Source organism: Oryctolagus cuniculus, chromosome 12, assembly GCF_051225735.1.
Source record: "Oryctolagus cuniculus isolate XC-2025 breed Fujian yellow rabbit chromosome 12, ASM5122573v1, whole genome shotgun sequence".
Lineage (NCBI taxonomy): Eukaryota > Metazoa > Chordata > Mammalia > Lagomorpha > Leporidae > Oryctolagus > Oryctolagus cuniculus.
Window position 1 is genome coordinate 72,955,895 of NC_142878.1, and position 17,991 is coordinate 72,973,885.

Sequence of the window (17,991 nt, forward strand, 5' to 3'; positions counted from 1 at the left end):
TTCAGTTGTTATTCATGTAAATAGATCTTAGGGCCATATTTCACCCCTGTGGTAAAATTACTCAAATGTAATGAATGCTACAACTTGTTGTACAAAATTATACTCAATACAAACATTTTCATAGGTATTCTAACATATGTTTGACATAAAAATTGCAATTCAAATTTTTAATCTCTAGTTATCTTTGTCACCCTAAATTTTATTTTAACTACAGTAGTTGCATATATTTTAGTAATTGTTGAAAGAATTTTATTAAGGAAATTGCAACATAGGGAGATTGAGAATATATATTATAGTGTCATTTGATATACAAAGACTTCATTAACATTTTATTAACTAAACATAATCAATAATAATTTTATGATTATTCAGAAAGGAAAAATTAGAAGCACTAATCACAGAACTAAATAATAGTATTCAAAATAGGTGAGAGAAAACTATTTTTAAGGTACTCAGAAGTTTTTTAAAAATGATTGATGGTTCCTGACAATATCTCTTGTAACGATAGGTCCCTAAGGAAATAGACAAAGTGATAATCACTATTCTTACCTGAGCTACCATGTTATTGGAAGCCATAAATCTATTCATCTTTTCAAACATTTTATAATTGAGACTGCTTATGAATATACACTGGTATTCCCTTCTTAATTTCTTTAGATTATTATGGATGTACTAAATTTGTAAGTGCAAACACATTAGATAAATTCTTTAAATAATATTGAATACTTACAGCAACAAATTGGTTATTTTCTAATTTAATGATGTCTCCCACTTTGACATTCATCCATTTTTCATTCTGCAGTCTGAAAACAAAACCAAAATTATTATTTTCAAGAATGGAGAAAAAATCAGAAGTATAATCAAGGAAATATATTCACATGTAGTATCAGATCTAGAGAAAGCAGATAAGACTTTCCTAGAAAATTAAATTTGAAAGCACCTTATATAATGAAGTTCTTTGCCTCAGTGATGTGAGAACCAAGACCCAGAGAGGTAAAGTAATTTGCCCAAGAATACCCAACAAGTTAGTGGTATCCATGGGCTAAACCCAAGATGCCAAACTCATGGTTGAGCACTCGTCCACCATCCCATGCAGCTTTAAGCAGCATCTGCAAACACTACATGCATTCAATCATCGACATTCATTTCAAACTCATTAATAAACACAGCAACATCACTGCCATTGTCTCAGAAGTCTATTTAACTGGAGGAGAAAAGTGAAGATGAAACAGTGGCAAGAAAGAATGATCCAGGGCAATAGTTAAAATGCATAAAGAAGAAAAAAAAGTTATAAACAAATTTGAAAAGGACAAGAACAACTGTGGATGATCAAAGACTTGATGAGAAGAACCACCTACAAATCACCCACAACACTGAGGATGGATTGGTGACATTCTAACAGGCTGAAACTGCTATTGCTTAGAACAGACAGTAACAACACAGCCAACACATTGCACAGCTTGTTTTAAAGCTCAGGTATAGGGGCCGGCACTGTGGTGCAGCGGGTTAACGCCCTGGCCTGAAGCACCGACATCCCATGTGGGCGCTGGTTCGAGTCCCGGCTGCTCCATTTCCAATCCAGCTCTCTGCTGTGGCCTGGGAAAGCAGTACAAGATGGCCCAAGTGCTTGGGCTCCTGCACCCTTGTGGGAGACCCGGAGGAAGCTCCTGGCTCCTGGCTTCGGATCGGCGCAGCTCCAGCCATTTCGGCCAACTGGGGAGTGAACCTCTTTTTCTCTCCCTCTCTCTTCTCTCTCTCCCTCCCTCCCTCCCCTCCTTCTCTTTTCTCTCTCTGTGTAACTCTGACTTTCAAATAAATAAATAAATCTTAAAAAAATAATAAAGCTCAGGTATATAATGAAGCCCCTCGCCTACTCTTCACCAAGTTCAAAGGGAGTTATAATGAAAACTATTGTATACATGTGATCTAACCCCTTAGTGACAAGTTAGTCCCAGCTTCCCAAAGCCAAACCAGCCCTCTGGAAACAGACCACCTGTGGCATGGGTGCTAAACGCACCCTCTGAAACTCCCTGACATGTAAACCAGCCTTGTTTTCTAAGGTGGAAGTTTTCATCACACTACTTTCCCAGGGATTCCCTCCTAGAAGAAAGGGCTGAGATGAGGGCGGCAGGTTTTCCCAACAAGTTAAGCTGGGCAGGTTAATTTCATTGTGCAGGTTTTAAAAAATAACCTAATTTACTTGTTTTATAGGCTGGAAAGTGGTTTTAAATATTTATACAACTGTGAAATATGCTCTCACTATCAACCCTGCTGGGTCACTTGGCTTAAACACTCAGAGAATTTTTCTTTAATATGGATCCAAGTACATGTTGTTCTGGAAAATTTTCAACTGCAGCATTTTCATCTCTAGCCAGAATTCAACCATTTTTCCAATGCCACACTTTTCTGCACTTTATCTAGTGAAATGACAGTGGGAGCACATAGCAAGGCTTCTATGTTTAATTTTATCTTCGCAGGTACAGATATGTGCTGGTTTATTTCTCCTGGAGCTGCCTTCTTTGGAGAATTAGTGACATTTCTCATGGGATACTGTGTCTCAGAAAAAGTGGATGTGAATGTAGGAAGAAGGAGATTGTGTGTTTAGTATAGAAATTGCACTGCTACTGAATTGCCTTGAAGTCTCCATTGAAATTGCACCTGCTTCAGGAAGAAGCTGAGGTGACATTAAGGTTTATTTCCAAATGCCAATTGCTCCTACTTGAACACTCTGTGAAGTACCACACAAGAAGCAGCAAGCATTATTCCCTGAATATTAACCCTAAGCCCCGCACTCTCCCAACTGCCTCATCAATAACCCAAACAATGGACAAGCAGATACATCTGTCAGATTTGTGGGTAGCATCCTACAAAAGATAGCATAACCCCTGCAAAGTAAGAGGATGAAAAAAAAATCAACAAGTTGCTGAAAATGCAAAGTATAATAAGAGAAAAAAGTACAAAACAGAAAACTTTAGAAAGGAGAAAGTAACACTTGACATACAGCAATTAGAGTTTTGCAGAAAGGGGGACTAGGGATCTTCATAAACCATGGTTGTGTGAGATGTCTTGGTTAACCTCTTATTTGAATATATACCTGTTAAACAGCCAGTGTGCACATTGGGAAGATGGTGTTTATCAAGTTCCCATGCCTTTTGTCCTTGCCCCCTTATCTCTGTGCTCCAATATCTCTGTCTCTGTGGTAACTGGTGTCATGGTAACTGACAGACCCACTTGCTTGGCTATCTGCCCACAAGCCTGTTATGTAATGGTTTGGCTCTGGGCCACTGTTGTCTAAATCCATATAAGCAATTGGAGGCAAGTTTAGATGTAGCTGCTTGTGGGTGGATGTGGACACACATATGTGGTTGTTGGATGCGGCTGCTTGTGGATGTGCAACTGTATGTGGCTACGTGTGAAAGTATGTAGACGTATGTGTCCAACCACCACCATGGACACAAAGGCAGATACCTCCTGTGGCCCCACCACCATGAAGGGATAAGTAGCTGTTCCTTCTGCATTTCTCACCCCCACTGTGAGTAAAGGAGACAAACTCACAAACAACTCCAAATCATCCTCTGACCTGTCAGAACCTGGATCTTCTTGTCCTGGGCCCTAAGCCCCAGGAAAATGGTGTATAATACAATCAGAGGAGAATTTTGTTTAATGTTATTTCCTATTTCTATCTTACCAAACAGGCAACCACACTTAACTAGGAACCCAGAGATACATTTAATGAGTAGTAGGGGTCATATCTAGAGCAGTATTCAAACTTACTGAACCAGTAGAAATTAATAAAGACCTGAAAATAAATTTAAGCCATCGATATTTTGAATTCAACCATTTTTCTTGCCATACCCACTACCACTACCACTGACAACAACACAACATCAAAGACATCCAAACAGAATTAGAGAACCAGACAGGAAGATTTGCTTTAAAGCTCATCTTCCAAATATTTCTAGACTTCTAAGATTTTAATTTGTATAGTGACTGGGTTTCATCATCACCCTGAAACAATGAAAACAGACACTCCCTGGGCTTCCATGTGTGGCGCAGCTGTTCTTGGGCTCATGTTGGAAGCAATTACGCATCATAGCTCTGCTAAGACACAGGATGACCTTGTGGGCTGTGAGGATGACACTTGGCTCCAAGGACTCAGCACCTGCAAACTTTGCTTTTACTTTTGCTAGGGAAAGCCCTCGTTCTCTAATAGAAGAATTGTAGTACATAAACATTCCAAGAACACGTTAATTCACTTAACTGCACTTGAAATACCAAGATTTCTTAACTGGAGCTCAATTTTCAATATCCTCATATAACTATTTCAGATTATAAAAAAGGACATAATCTAGTTAATGTTTCTTAGAACTAGGTTTTTCAAAAGCAAAACAAAAGCATAACCTTTACCTTAGTAAACTCACAAGTCAATTGACATATAAGCCAAAATCTGGGAAAAATATTGAGAAAATATAAATTCCAAAGGTACCATAAAACATGTGGAGTTAAACTGTCACACAATGGCAACTAGAATTAATATATCCCTCCTCTCAGAACAACAAAAAAATCTGATTTCTAAAAAAAGGGGAGAGAAATCACTACTGTACTAATAATTCCTCATGAACTTATCTGAAACTAATGAGGTCCAATTTGTTAAGAGCTGTTAGACTGATGAAAAACTCCTCAAAAAATACAAATCTGAAAGTGAGATAGCACCTCCCAGTCTCCATGGCACTCAACTATTGGCTCCACAGATGACAAATCAGCTGTTTATCTTGAGCAAGATACTAGCCCCCTGTTGAAGCTGGAGGATAGATGTTCCTCAGGCTCCAATCATCCTTTCCCTAACCTACTGCTCCTGACTTTCTACTAGCAATATAAACTCCTAAAACAGAGAATGTCCTCCAAAGCTTCATGATAAGTACTAGAAAGAAAGGATAATAAAGGTCAACATGATTTATCTCTATTAATAAACCAACCAATTCACTTAAGCTAAGCTTGGTCTCTTTACTCTCCAGCAAATGAGAGACCTATAACACACAAAAGTAATCCCTTACTCAGATAGACTTCGTGTTGTTCAACATTTTATCTTCAGAACGATACCTAGCTCATAGCAGGCCTCAAATATTTATTGAGGGGCCAACGTTGTGGTGCAGCAGGTGAAGCCACCACCTGTAATGCTAGCATTCCATATGGAAGCACCAGTTCAAGTCTTGGCTGCTCCACTTCTGGTCCAGCTCCCTGCTAATATGCCTGAGACAGCAAAAGAAAATGACACATGTACTCAAGCCTCTACCACCCACATGGGAGACACAAATGGGGTTTCAGGCTCCTAGCTTCAACCTGGCCCATCCTGGGCTACTGTGGACATTTGGAGAAGTAACCAACAAATGAAAGATCTCTTTCTTTCTCTGCTTCTCCCTCTCTATCACTTTGGCTTTAAAATAAAAAATCAATCTTTAAATAATAAATATTGAATGATAAAGAAATATAGAATCAGTATTTACAAAACTATTTGTTGGATGGTAGCATTTTACTGAATGTCAAATAAGAATCCTAACAGCATGTATTTCATATTTAACTGTACTCCAGGGACTAAAACAACCCCATCACATACAGGGCAGTGAAATAAAACTAAATGGCACCTCTATTAAATTTGAACTCTATCATTTCTATATGTATTGCTATATTATATTTATTTTTTTCTATTTCTATTGCAATTTTTACAGAATGAGACATGAAGATTCAGAGAAATTGAGACATTTGCCCTATTTTGCAATATCAGTCAAAAGTTTACATACCCATACATTATGATATATTCTACTTTAAAGAACTGATCATACAGAGGCATACTTATAAATTTACAAGGATGTTTACTGGAGCATTGTTTGTAAAACAAATCAAATAGAAGCCATTAAAATGTCCATCAATAGGAATTAGACAGATATACAATACTATACTTCGTCATAGTTCATCTACCCAGTCAGTGCAGGTATTTGGTATAGCAGCTGAGACAGTGCTTGGGACTCTGGCAGTGTGTTGGAGTGCATGGTTTTGAGTTCCACCTCCAACTTCCTGCTAATGTGCACCCTGGGAGGCAGCAGGTGCCACCCACATGGGAGACCCAGATTAAATTCCAGGTCCTGGCTTCAACCTGGCCCATCCCTGGAGTTGCACACATTTGGGGAGTGAACCAGCAGGTAGAGGATTGATATCTCTTGCCTATCTCTCTCTCTCATTGTATGTGTGTATGTCTGACTTTTGAATAAAATGCAAACAAGTAAATTGTTTTTAAGAAATACAGTATAGTGGGGCCGGCATGGTGGCGCAGCAGGTTAAAGCCCTGGCCTAAAGCGCCGGCATCCCATATGGACGCTGGTTCTAATCCCAGCTGCTCCTTTTCTGATCCCGCTCTCTGCTATGGCCTGGGATAGCAGTAGAAGATGCCCAATTCCTTGCGCCCCTGCACCCATGTGGGAGACCCAGAAGAAGCTCCTGGCTCCTGGCTTCAGATCAGCGCAGCTCTGGCTGTTGCAGCCATTTGGGGAGTGAACGAGCGGATGGAAGACCTCTATGTCTCTACCTCTCTCTGTAATTCTTTCAAATAAATAAAATAAATCTTTTAAAAAAATACAGCATAGCCACTAAAAAGTTAATAAGGTCTATTAGCTTAGACAGACTAATACATGCTGATGTGAAATGTGCCCTAAGTAACAGTGTCAGAGTGAAAAGAAGTCTTCAAAGAAGACAGCATACGCATAGGATTCTAACTCTGTATTGTGACAAGGGTGTGCTTGCACATGCATATGATTTTACATGTACAGAAAATTTCTTGAAAGTCACACAAGAAATAGTTCAGTGGCTGTCACTTAGAGAAAGGAAATGAATAGACAAACTGAAATAAAAGGGAGACAGGATTTCCATTGTATTCTCTTTTGTGCACTACTGTTAAATTTTTTGGCCTTACATATAATGTCATTTTAACAGCCAATTAGTGAGGGGAAAAATAGGAATAAAAGAAAACTTTTCCAAGGTCATATATAAGAAGCAGGGCCAGGAATTGAACCCAAGTCTGTCTGGCTACAAAATCCATGCTGTAAATAATCTGCATTTATTGTTCTTCTGGGCTTTATTTTTTCCAGTGATTATGTATTACCTATTAAAAACAAAATGACTCCCAAGGAGCTGAAACAATTGGATCATGGCAATAGTGTACTCTCGCAGTGTTGAAAACCAGCTAACCCAAAGACAGAGTCCAGTCCCGGTCCCCTGACACAAATGCTCAGTGGGCAGCAGCGGTTTCTGGTTCTTTTCAATCCCAGTGTTGTCAGAGCCGCCCTAGAGTAAAACATACAGCTTGTCCCTAATCCCCTAACAATGCACTGGTGAGCAGGATCTCATTACACTGGGAATGAACATAATGCTCATATCCTTGGAATCCATTTATTTTGAAGAATACAGATGTTTCCCTCCTTTTTCACCCTTCTTATAAGCAAAATGCTTATGCAGAGGCAAAAATCTCATGGGAGGTTTGTGGTCAGCTGCTGAAGATGATCTCTCACCAATTTTCCAGGGGGAAGGGTGGGAAAAAGGAGAGATGATGAAAGACATAGTCCTAGTGTGTGGATAATTTAATTTACCAATTTGCTGAGAAAAATGTAATCAATCGTGTAGATGTCCTGTGTAATTTATGTAAATCCATATAAATCCTATCATGCATTAGTTGGATACGTAAACATCCACACAAATACAATTGCGCTTCTGTATTTTGGAAACTAAATGAACAATTGCCTAAGTTTCACCTGAACATTAAAAACAACAATTTTCTGCTGAATGTCATGCAGGGAATATATTCCCTTTCGTCATTTCCCAAAATCAAAACCTTTCCCCAGAATCCATCTTCTAAGGTCTTCTCTAAATTTTTAGTTAGGTTTTCATTAATAGATGAATAGTCCATAAGGAATTCAGAGGAAAATTATTTCAAAGGAAGACTAGTATCTCTCCTCTCACACATGAATGCTGAAGGAAATGCCGTAGACGGGTCACAGAGAAAGCAGCTAGTTAGGTGAAGGTTGGATTCCAGGCAGCAGTCAGGGGGAGACTTGTGTGCAAGATGTTGATTGGCAAGTTCTCTTGGGAGTAGCCGCTATGAGGGAGTAACGGAAGTGCATTTGGACAGAGGGAGAAGTTGGGTCACTGATGTAGTGACAACAGCCTGAGCCAAGCCCATGGTGAGCTCTGTTGCTGAAACTCCTCTCCAGAACTGGATAGAGGGAGCCAGGTCTTAATACCTTGGCATCATTCAGTCACTGGGTGCAGGAGGATGCCACAAAACAGGAATGGCCTTGAGCAAAACACTGTTCTCAGGCAAGGGCAACTCCCAGAGAGGGCTGGCAGCTGAGGGTTGTATGTGGGCAGTGCTGGGGTAGCTGGCAAAGTACATTCTGCAGTTCTGAAGGGGAGTGTGCACAGGACAACAGAGCATCCACCTCCAAGTGAGAGCCCGTGCTCCAGTTTTGCTGTTGATGTGTTTATGTAATTATACTCTTATTTTTAACTGACACACAGAAACCGCACATTTTATGGGGTACCATGTGGTATTTCAATACATGTATACATTAAGGTAATATCCAATTACAGTAAACATATAAATATCCTCAAACATTTATCATTTTTATAGTAAAAACATTCAAGATCCTTTCTTGTTGCTTTTTTTTAAGATTTATTTATTTGAAAGTCAAGGTTTCAGAGAGAGAGGGAGACATGGGGGGAGAGAGAGAGAGAGAGGTCTTCTATCCATTGGTTCCCTCCCCAGGTGGTCTCAATGGCTAGGATTGTGCCAGGCCAAAGCTAGGATCCAGGAGCTTAATTTAGGTCTCCCAGATGGGTACAAAAGCCCAAGTGGGCCATCCTCAACTGCTTTCCCAGGCACATTAGCAGGGAGCTGGATCAGAAGTGGAGCAGCCAGGACTTGAACTGGCACCCATATGCAATGCTATATGGCATATACAGGCAGTGGCTGAACCTCTTAACGCCACAACACTGGCCCCTGCTTTATTTTTTAGACAAGTATACAATACATTATCATTGTTTATAGTCACTCTACTGTGCAACAGAACATCAGAACGTCTTACTTTTATCTTTCTGTAACTTAGTACATAACCATTAATCAACATTTTCCCATGCCTTCCTCCCTCCTACTCTCTCCAACTTCTAGTAACCACCATTATATTCTGGATTTCTATGGAATCAACTTGCTTTATAATATTCCAAGACAAGTGAGATCATGTCTTTTTCTGCTTGGCCTATCTCACTTAGTATAATGACCTCCAGGAGCAAGCTCTGTGGCACAGCAGATTAAGCCACTGCCTGAGATACCAGCATCCCGTATCAAAGCGCCAGTTTGAGTCCTGGATGCTCTGCTTCCAATCCAGCTCCCTGCTAATACACCTGGGAAAGCAGCCAAAATGGCCTGAGTGCTTAGGCCGATGCCACCCACATTGGAGACGTGGATAGAGCTCCCAGCTCCTAACTCTGGCCTGGCTATTGCAGCCATTTGGAGTATGAACCAGCAAATGGGAGATCAATCTCCATCCCTCACTCTCTCTCTTCCCCATCCCCAACTTTCTCTCTGTCATTTTTTCAAATAAATAATACATATATAGATATTTTTATGACCGCCAGTTACATCCCTGTTGTTGCAAATAAAAAGATTTAACCTTTCTTTGTGACTGAAGAGTATTTCATTTTGGATATGTACCACATTTTCTTTATCCATTCATTAGTTGATAGACACTTAGGCTGTTTCCATTTCTTGGTTCTTGTGAACAGTAAACTTCAGAGTGCAGATGTCTCTCCAATACACTGGTCTCATTTCCCTTGAATACATCCCCAGTAGTAAGATGGATAGATCTTACTTACGGTGCTGTTTTATTTTCTGAGGGACTTTCATATTCTTTTCTACAATGATGGTACTAATTTACACTCCCACTGAAAGAGTGCCACTTGGGAGTGAACCAGCAGATAGCACTCTCTTGCGTACACGTTTGCACTTCCTTCCTCCATCCCTCCTTCCCTTCCTCCCTCTCCCTCCTTCTCCCCCTACTCCCTCTCCCCCCTCCCCCTTTGGAACTGTTTTTTAAGTAAAAATAAATAAATATTGGGGCCAGCATGGTGGTGTAGTGAGTAAAGCCACCACCTGCTATGCCGGCATCCCATATGGGTGCCCGTTCATGTCCTGGCTGCTCTACTTCTGAGCCAGCTCCCTGATAATGGCCTGGAAAAAGCACTGGGAAGATAGTGGGCCACTGCACCCACTTAAGAGACCCAGATTAAGCTCCTGGCTTCAGCCTGGCCCAGCCCTGTCAGTTGCGGTCAACTAAGGAGTGAATCAGCAGATGGAAGATTTTCCTCTCTCCCTCTCTTTCAAATAAATAAATAAATCTTTTACAAAAAAAATTTAATGTCACTTTAAAGTTAGTTGGAATGTTTGTTGACTTGAGTTCCTCAGAAGCGCCAGATCACACATAAGTAGAATTCCTCATTAATTGATCACCCATAGTTCAAGATGTCTCTTATAAACACAAAATGAGCACTCTGAGCGAGACACTGCTCTGAGCAGAGGTCCAAGTGGAATTAGGGACAAGCTGTAGTTATCCAAGATCCTAGAGGCTAAAGGGAAAATATAAATCTAGTTCTTAAATAGTCACAATTAAATCATCTTTGTCTTTTGATACCTGGAGCATGTGACTGTGTCCTGACTGCTCTCCAGCAATGAAGAGCACCTGAGCTTCAGGAGCATGATCTCAGTGCTATATTATTTGCCATATAGCTGTCATCAAAAGCCCAGTGAGAAAACTGATGGGCCAGAGAGACTGCCTTGTAAAGGATATATGAACTATTACTCCTCAAGATATTCCAAACTTCATCCTTATATAGAGTGAGCTCATCTGAAAACTATATGCCTGGACTTTATTACTCTGATCCCTCTAGACTTGTCTCCTCAGAATCATGACTTAACACCATGCCAACAAATTTTAATCAGTATTTGCTTATGGCCGTAAGTAAAATATCTCCATTTTTTGAGACTTCAACAATTATGACATTCGTAATTCTCTTGGGACCAGGATAAATCTTACTGGTTTTGATCACTTTCATTGTACCATCAGTTTTATGGCCTCCGCACCTTTATTATGAGGAGAAACAAAGGTTAGGCTAATGTTTCAAATTTATGTATGACACATCTTAATGGATTGTTTAAACAAAACCTAAAAAATTTTATAGGCAGACTGTCCTTTGAAGGTTACACTAAAGGGATAATCTTGATACTTGCAGAAGTAAAATTCTGTTCAGAATATGCCAAAAGTTGGAAATGAATTTTTAAAAATCTTTGCACTTAAGCAATAGAATGTCAATCGAAATAGAATGTTGAAAGAAGATGACATAATACAGTAGCAAGAGCTCATGTTATAGAATCAGAAAATAAAGGGTTGGGTCCAACCACCCATCAATCCTTTGACTTTGGGTAAGAAATTGACAAAAATTTAAATTTCCCAACATGACCGACAAGAATTAGCTCTTGTCAATTCCTCAGAACGTCTCTTATTCCTAAGACTAAAGTCCTTAAAATGGTACATGCCCACCTGACATTTAAACATCTATCTATGAGTTTTAGAAAAGATAAATTTTTGAAAGCTGTAAGTTGTAACATATATATTTTGTATATATTTTGTAAACTATAAAATAACATACACATTTAAATATTTCAAATTTGTGTTTTTATGAAGCATCTCATTTAAAGAACAGTACATTTTTATTTTAATTTCAAGGCTGCAAAAGTGCTATCTGGACACACTATCTCCACATCTTGATAGCCCATGCTTTCTCTACTCAGGATTTTGTCTTTATCCCCCCGCCCTCCACTTCAGCCTCTCCTGTCATTCTTTATGTCCCTAAATCCAGTGATCGGTTCTCAATCTTACTTTATTCATCACAGTCAGCCACTCTATTTCTTCAGATCCTTTTCTTTAAATCCAGAACACCATATTCTAATGGTTTTCCTCTTAGTTCCTTAGTCATTCTTTCTCAAACCCTTAGCTAGCCCATTCCTTTTTTTCCCATCTTCAAGTCTCATTGTGTCCAAAGCTCTTTTCTCCACTATGTAGGGTATAGACTCTCATTCTAGAAGGCCAGATGAACTTAAAATTTATATTTCCAGCCCAGACAGACCCCTATGCTAAGTTTCAACAGTGTATTCTATATACCTTGAAAGAATTCTGGTTTTCCAGTTCAGGCAGGTATCAACCACCACATGTTCCTTTCCATTTTACCCACTTTAAAACATCAGCCAAAAACTAGATTCTTGAATCCTTTCCTCAAACATTCTCAATACAGCAGCCTTCTATTGTCTCTACCTTAAAAATACACCACAGTCTATGGCATTAGATAGTATGGAAGTATTGCTGCTTTGTTGGATATACTAATAGAATTACAGCTAAATATATTTTAAGTTCTTATATGTTCCAGGTAAACAAGAAAGTATTTACTGATAGCATGATATGAAATATAGGATTTGCTTTTCAAATATTCCAAAAATAAAAATAAAAATGAGGACAGATCCAAAAATATCAGGTAGTTGATAGAGGGTGCAGGCAGGTAATACATAGAAAATGAATGATTGTAGTGGGGTGTGTGTGTGTGTGTGTGTGTAAATCAGTTTTCAATGTTGATGATGTTGGGTGGTGGTAGTGGCGATGATGACAACCACAGCCTATTTTGTCTTCTGTCCTTCACTGCCACCACCCAAATCCATAGGTTTATCATCTCACCTGCACAACAGTGGGAAAAAATTTGGCATTATCATTCTACCTGGACTTTCTTCTTTATTCCACAGTCCACATGGCAGCCAAGGAAATCTTATTTTAAAGACTTATTTATTATTTTTTTGGAAGGTGGAGTGACAGAGAAAAAGAGAGAACAAATAGCCCCAAATAGCCACAACAGCTGGAACTGGGTCAGGTCAAGGCCAGAAGACTGAAACTCCTCCTCAGTCTGCACTGTTGGTGGCAGAGGTCTAAGCACTTGAGCCATCTTTGATGTTCTCTCCAGGTACATTATTGGGAAGCTGGATCGGAAGCAGAGTAACTAGGGCTTCAACCAACAACTCCGATATGATATACCAGCAATAGCTGCTTAAAGTACAACCCACAGCACTGGTCCCAGAAAAATCTTGTTCATGTCAAATTCCTGCATAAAGCCTTCCAGGGCTTCTTACTACTTTGAACATAAATTGGAATTCTGCATCTTCACCCACAAGAATTGGCTCTTGCCAACCCCTCAAAACTCATATTTTTCACAATACTCCAGCCGTAATAGATATCCTACTGTCAAGTTCATTTCCACTTTGGGGCTTGTATAGTTGTTTCTTTTACCAAAAATCTTGGCATGAATAATGCTGTCTCTCAACTCAGATCTCACCTCTTCCAGGAGCCTTATCTGGCCACCCTATTTAAATTCATCTCACCACCTCCCGTCCCATCACTCTTTATGCTACTATCCTATTTTACTGTCTTGTTGCACTTACAACTATCTGAAATCGTATGATATATTTATATTTTGTTTATTGTCTGTCTTCCCTACTAGAAGAGAGTTTCATTGGAACAGGAATTTTTCTGGTCGACTCATTTCTGCCTGTATCCTTAGTCTGTAGGAGATATTAGGGACTCAGTACATATCTGTTAATAAATATTTGAATGGAGCAGCTATTTGCACATACTCATAATGAGTGTGCATCATACTGAGCTCTAAGTGAATAATAATTTCACATGGCTACACCTGCTGGGAAGGCCCTAAGAAAGGGTAGCAGAGAACAATCACAAAGTGTGGGAAGAGGGTAGGGACACATGGATCATTGCAGTTTAGAGAATAAAAGCACTGTTCTTTCTCCACAAAGAGTGTACTTCTGACTTACACTCCATACGGATGTTTGTCAAGATGCACCTTTTACAGGCGACTAGTCTACATGCCTTTAAATTTCCAGTTTCTTAATTATGATCTATGTCATGAATGCACATTGTGGGTTGAAAGATTAAGTATATTCTGCTGAATTTCACAAACGTTGTGCACCTACTATGTGTTGGGGAGTGGGCCAATCAGTGAGACTAAACCTAACATGGTTCTTGTTCTGAAGCGACTCACAGTTAAGAGAGAGAGCCTAAGACAGACTGACGTAAAAACGCTGTGTGTGACCCTATCCTGGTGACACTTACAATGTGCCATTGGAGCACAAAAAGGCACTGACCACCCAACCTGCCTGAAGCAGGCACTGGAAGGATTTCTGGAGAGGGCGACGCAGAATCTGAGCCCTGATGGATGAAAGAAAAGGGCAAGAACACAAAGTTTTTAAAAGGCAAGTAATTCGGTGTGCTTGGAGATGGTTAGGAGGACAAACTAGAGGCTGCACCGGAATAGGTACTTTTGAAGGAATGGGAAGGGAAGTCACTGAAGAGTGTTTAAGAAGAATATGCTTTGATCTGCACTGTTTCTGAAAAAAAGAAAAAAACCTGACAGAAATGTGGATGGCTTAGAACAAGCCAGTCCTGCTTAGAGAGACATTATTCAACCTGCACATGATAGCGGCAGAGACCAGGAAGTGCTAGCTCTGTAAACACGAGTGCCACTGTTGACCACTGGAAGACTTTGTTAGGAGCCAAAATTGAAAATAGATTTGCAAGCTGAATGAAGAAATAACATAGACTAACAATAAGTAATGAGTATAAACAGAAAGGAGAAATATTGAAAGTAATTAATTGATATATGGGGGGAAATAGACCCCCTTCCTATAAATTACCATAAATCAACAAATCTTAAAACACACTTATTTATACCTACCAGGTTGAACTGTACTGTAAAAGATAGTGCTCAAAGTTTTGGTGGTATAATGGAAAAACTACTCTTATTTGTTCACATGAGATGATAAATTGGTACAAACTTGCTAGAAAGAAATTTAACAATATGTGTTCAGAAAATCACCAAAAAAATACTGCGGCAGGGCTGTGGTCGTGCATCAGGTTAAGCCGTTAGTTGGAACACCACATCCCATGTCGGAGTGCCTAGTGACTGCTGTCTACTCCACTTCTAATCCAGCTTCTTTCTAATGTATCCTACAAGACAGCAAATGATGGCTCAAATACCTGAGTCCTCAGTACTCAAGATCTGTCACCTACATTAGAGGCCCAGATGGAGTTCTAACTTCAGCCTAGCCATTGAAGGCATGTGGGCAGTGACCCAGAGCATGGAGTGTTCATTGACCTCTTTCTCTCTGCCTGTCAACTAGATGAAAATAAATACTGAAAAAAACACAAACTATATTTGTATCTAGATTACATAGAAATATAAACTAAAGACATAATGAAATGTTCATCATCTTTGGTACATATAAAGTACTCCATATTTGGAGAACCATGACAGACCTAAAAATCTTTTTGGTTTACAGCAGCCATGATATGTCTGGTCTTATCAGTGCTGGAAACATAACTCAAATGGCCCCAGGCTAACACTACTGTTGCACTCTATCATTTCTCCAATCTAAGCCAATAGGATTGGAGTGCAAACAAAAATAGCAACACTCTTCCTTGCCCCAAACTAGGTCATGAACTAGGCTGCCCAAATGAATCCACTCTTTCCAGTCCTAACTGACCTAGGTAAACCTGGCTGCTGGCCAAGGTCCTAACACATCTGCTGCCCCATGTCCCATTGATCACAGCTCTGAACACACCCAGGACAGCAGAAAGTCTGGGAGCTGAGGACTGGGATGGCAAATGGTGGCTCCATTTCTCATGTTTTAGAGATAAGGTAAACGATAAGTGCCTTCTAATGCAATCTCTCCATTTCTCTCTCTCAAAGTCTTGAAGACGTTTTCTATGCCATGAATGTAGATATATGTAGCTTTTTTTGCCTGGAGTCTGGCTTTCTCTAACAGGAAGATGGAACATTTCTTCCAGAAAGCTGACCTTTTAATTGCTTTCTGGGAAACACTCTACATTGTGTACTCCACCCAGCTCTGGGATGAAGTTTTCCTGCTTCAGAGCAATGGCTGGCTGGCCTCACACTCCTCTGGGCCCTCTCTGCTTTCTCACCAGAGATTTCAAAGTCTTACAGTATCATTTGCAGTCTGTAAAAAGATGACAAAATATGTGAGAGAAGTCTTCTCTCACCTGAACTTCGTTCCTAATCATTAACAGGCAGTTTCCCCTTGGTTAATTAGGAAATTTCACATCAGGAAGAGTAAATAATAACTGGATACAGTTGGGTAGAACTTACATTAATTTGACATGATTTTTACCAGTTTTGAAACCAAGCATCAACAAATCTACATACCAATTACAAGGGTTTATATCATGGTTCTTTGCATATTTGCTTTTAGATACCTAATACTCTAGCATGTTTTCAGTTTAATAAGGTCTCTGTTGAATATTGTTTTTCTATCATTTTTTTATATCCCAATTCCATAGTTCTTTCTTCTTCATCCTTAGAATGAGAGTGGGAAAAGATGTACAGAGCAAGGACAAAATTTAGAAGATAGAGAAATTAATAACAAAAAAACCAGAATATTCTGAAGATATTTCCCAAAACAGAATGCAAGGGCATCCCTGGCAATCTGTGCAAGCATGGCGGCATCTCTGTGCCCCAGCACACACAACAGCTGAGACCCAAGACCCAGAAACTATGTCTTCTGAAACAATTCTACAATGGGAGACCAGGCACAAATGAGAAAGCTCAGCAAAGAAGACAGGACACCTGCCCAGAGACGGCTCTCAAAGTAAAAAATACACAGCACATCAGTCACCTGGTAGGGTGCAAATAAAGGAGGCTGTGTCCTTTCCTCATTTGTCTTGCTCCTAATGGAAAATTACATTCTACTATTTCACAAAATATTAACCTATTTTTATCATCTGAGTTGAGGAGGAAATAATTAAGTGAAAGAATGTAAATCGCATTAAAATCATGTACCTAGCAACTCAACTCATGGCCAACTCATGTCACTCCAAAGCCCCTTTCTAGTGAGGCAAGTGTTTGTAGAGCATGGGCCTCATTATGTTAAGTGTGGATGGATCCCACACTGGCTGATAGAGACAGTAAACACATTGTACGCTACAGGTCAGTAATTTCCAGATGCTTAATAACTGAGTCTAGAAAGAAGGAAACAAACAAACAAACAAAAAAAAAAACCACCTCAGCTCTCCCCTTTAGACAGAAAGTTTTGGTTTTTACTTTTTTTTTTTTTTTGCCATTTCAAAACGTTTACAGTTCATATGGTCTGCAGATGCGCTCTCCAGAAGCGAGTGCGCCATCCCCTGCCTGAGTCTCTCAGCACTCCACATGTGCTTTCTCAGGCGCCCAGCCAGATGAGCATTTGATTTGAAAATGAAGCCTTAAATTTAGCAGTGTGAAGGAGAAAGTATGTCTGAACACAAATGCCTGCAGAGGAGCAAGGTAACCAGATGAGGCCAGTGGGGTGAGCACAATTTGTCAGCCAGGCAATTCAGAAAGCGTTGGCTGGGAGTGAACCATCTGCCAAGGACCCGGGCGAGCCCCTATCTGCTTCTCCACCCAAGGGCCTGGGGCTTCCCAGGTTTTCACAGTTCTGTCTATCTGCCAGCTGCACCTGGGGCAGCCGCAGATGCAACCATAAGCATTGCTGCAAATACAATCTGGAGCTCTCCTCAATCCAAAATGGGAGTGATTATGCTAGGAACAGCAGAACCTAACTCTCCCTTTCTTTAAATGTCAGACACTGTCACATGCATGTCAAGGCGCAGCAAAGCCAAAGAGATTCCCAGTAACACAGAACACTGGGAATAAGGACAGGGGTGGGATCTAAGGACCCCCACTTCTCAAGTGACATTGAGAGTTCCAGGGGTGTGCACAGAACATGCAGTGTATGGACATCGCTCCTCGCCCACAGCAGCTACAGCGAAGACGGGAGTAAATGCC

The 17,991-nt window shown here is 40.1% G+C and overlaps 1 protein-coding gene across 5 annotated transcripts in view; it reads right to left on the bottom strand.

Moving 5' to 3' along the window:
• Positions 1–17,991, bottom strand: part of ATP8B4 (ATPase phospholipid transporting 8B4 (putative)) — a 259,760-nt gene that overhangs the window by 150,852 nt on the left and 90,917 nt on the right. For all 5 annotated transcript variants that reach the window (XM_051822381.3, XM_051822379.3, XM_051822380.3 and 2 more), the window contains one exon: positions 731–803. In XM_051822381.3, coding sequence (XP_051678341.3) covers positions 731–803 — 73 coding nt within the window. The remainder of the gene's footprint in view (positions 1–730; positions 804–17,991) is intronic.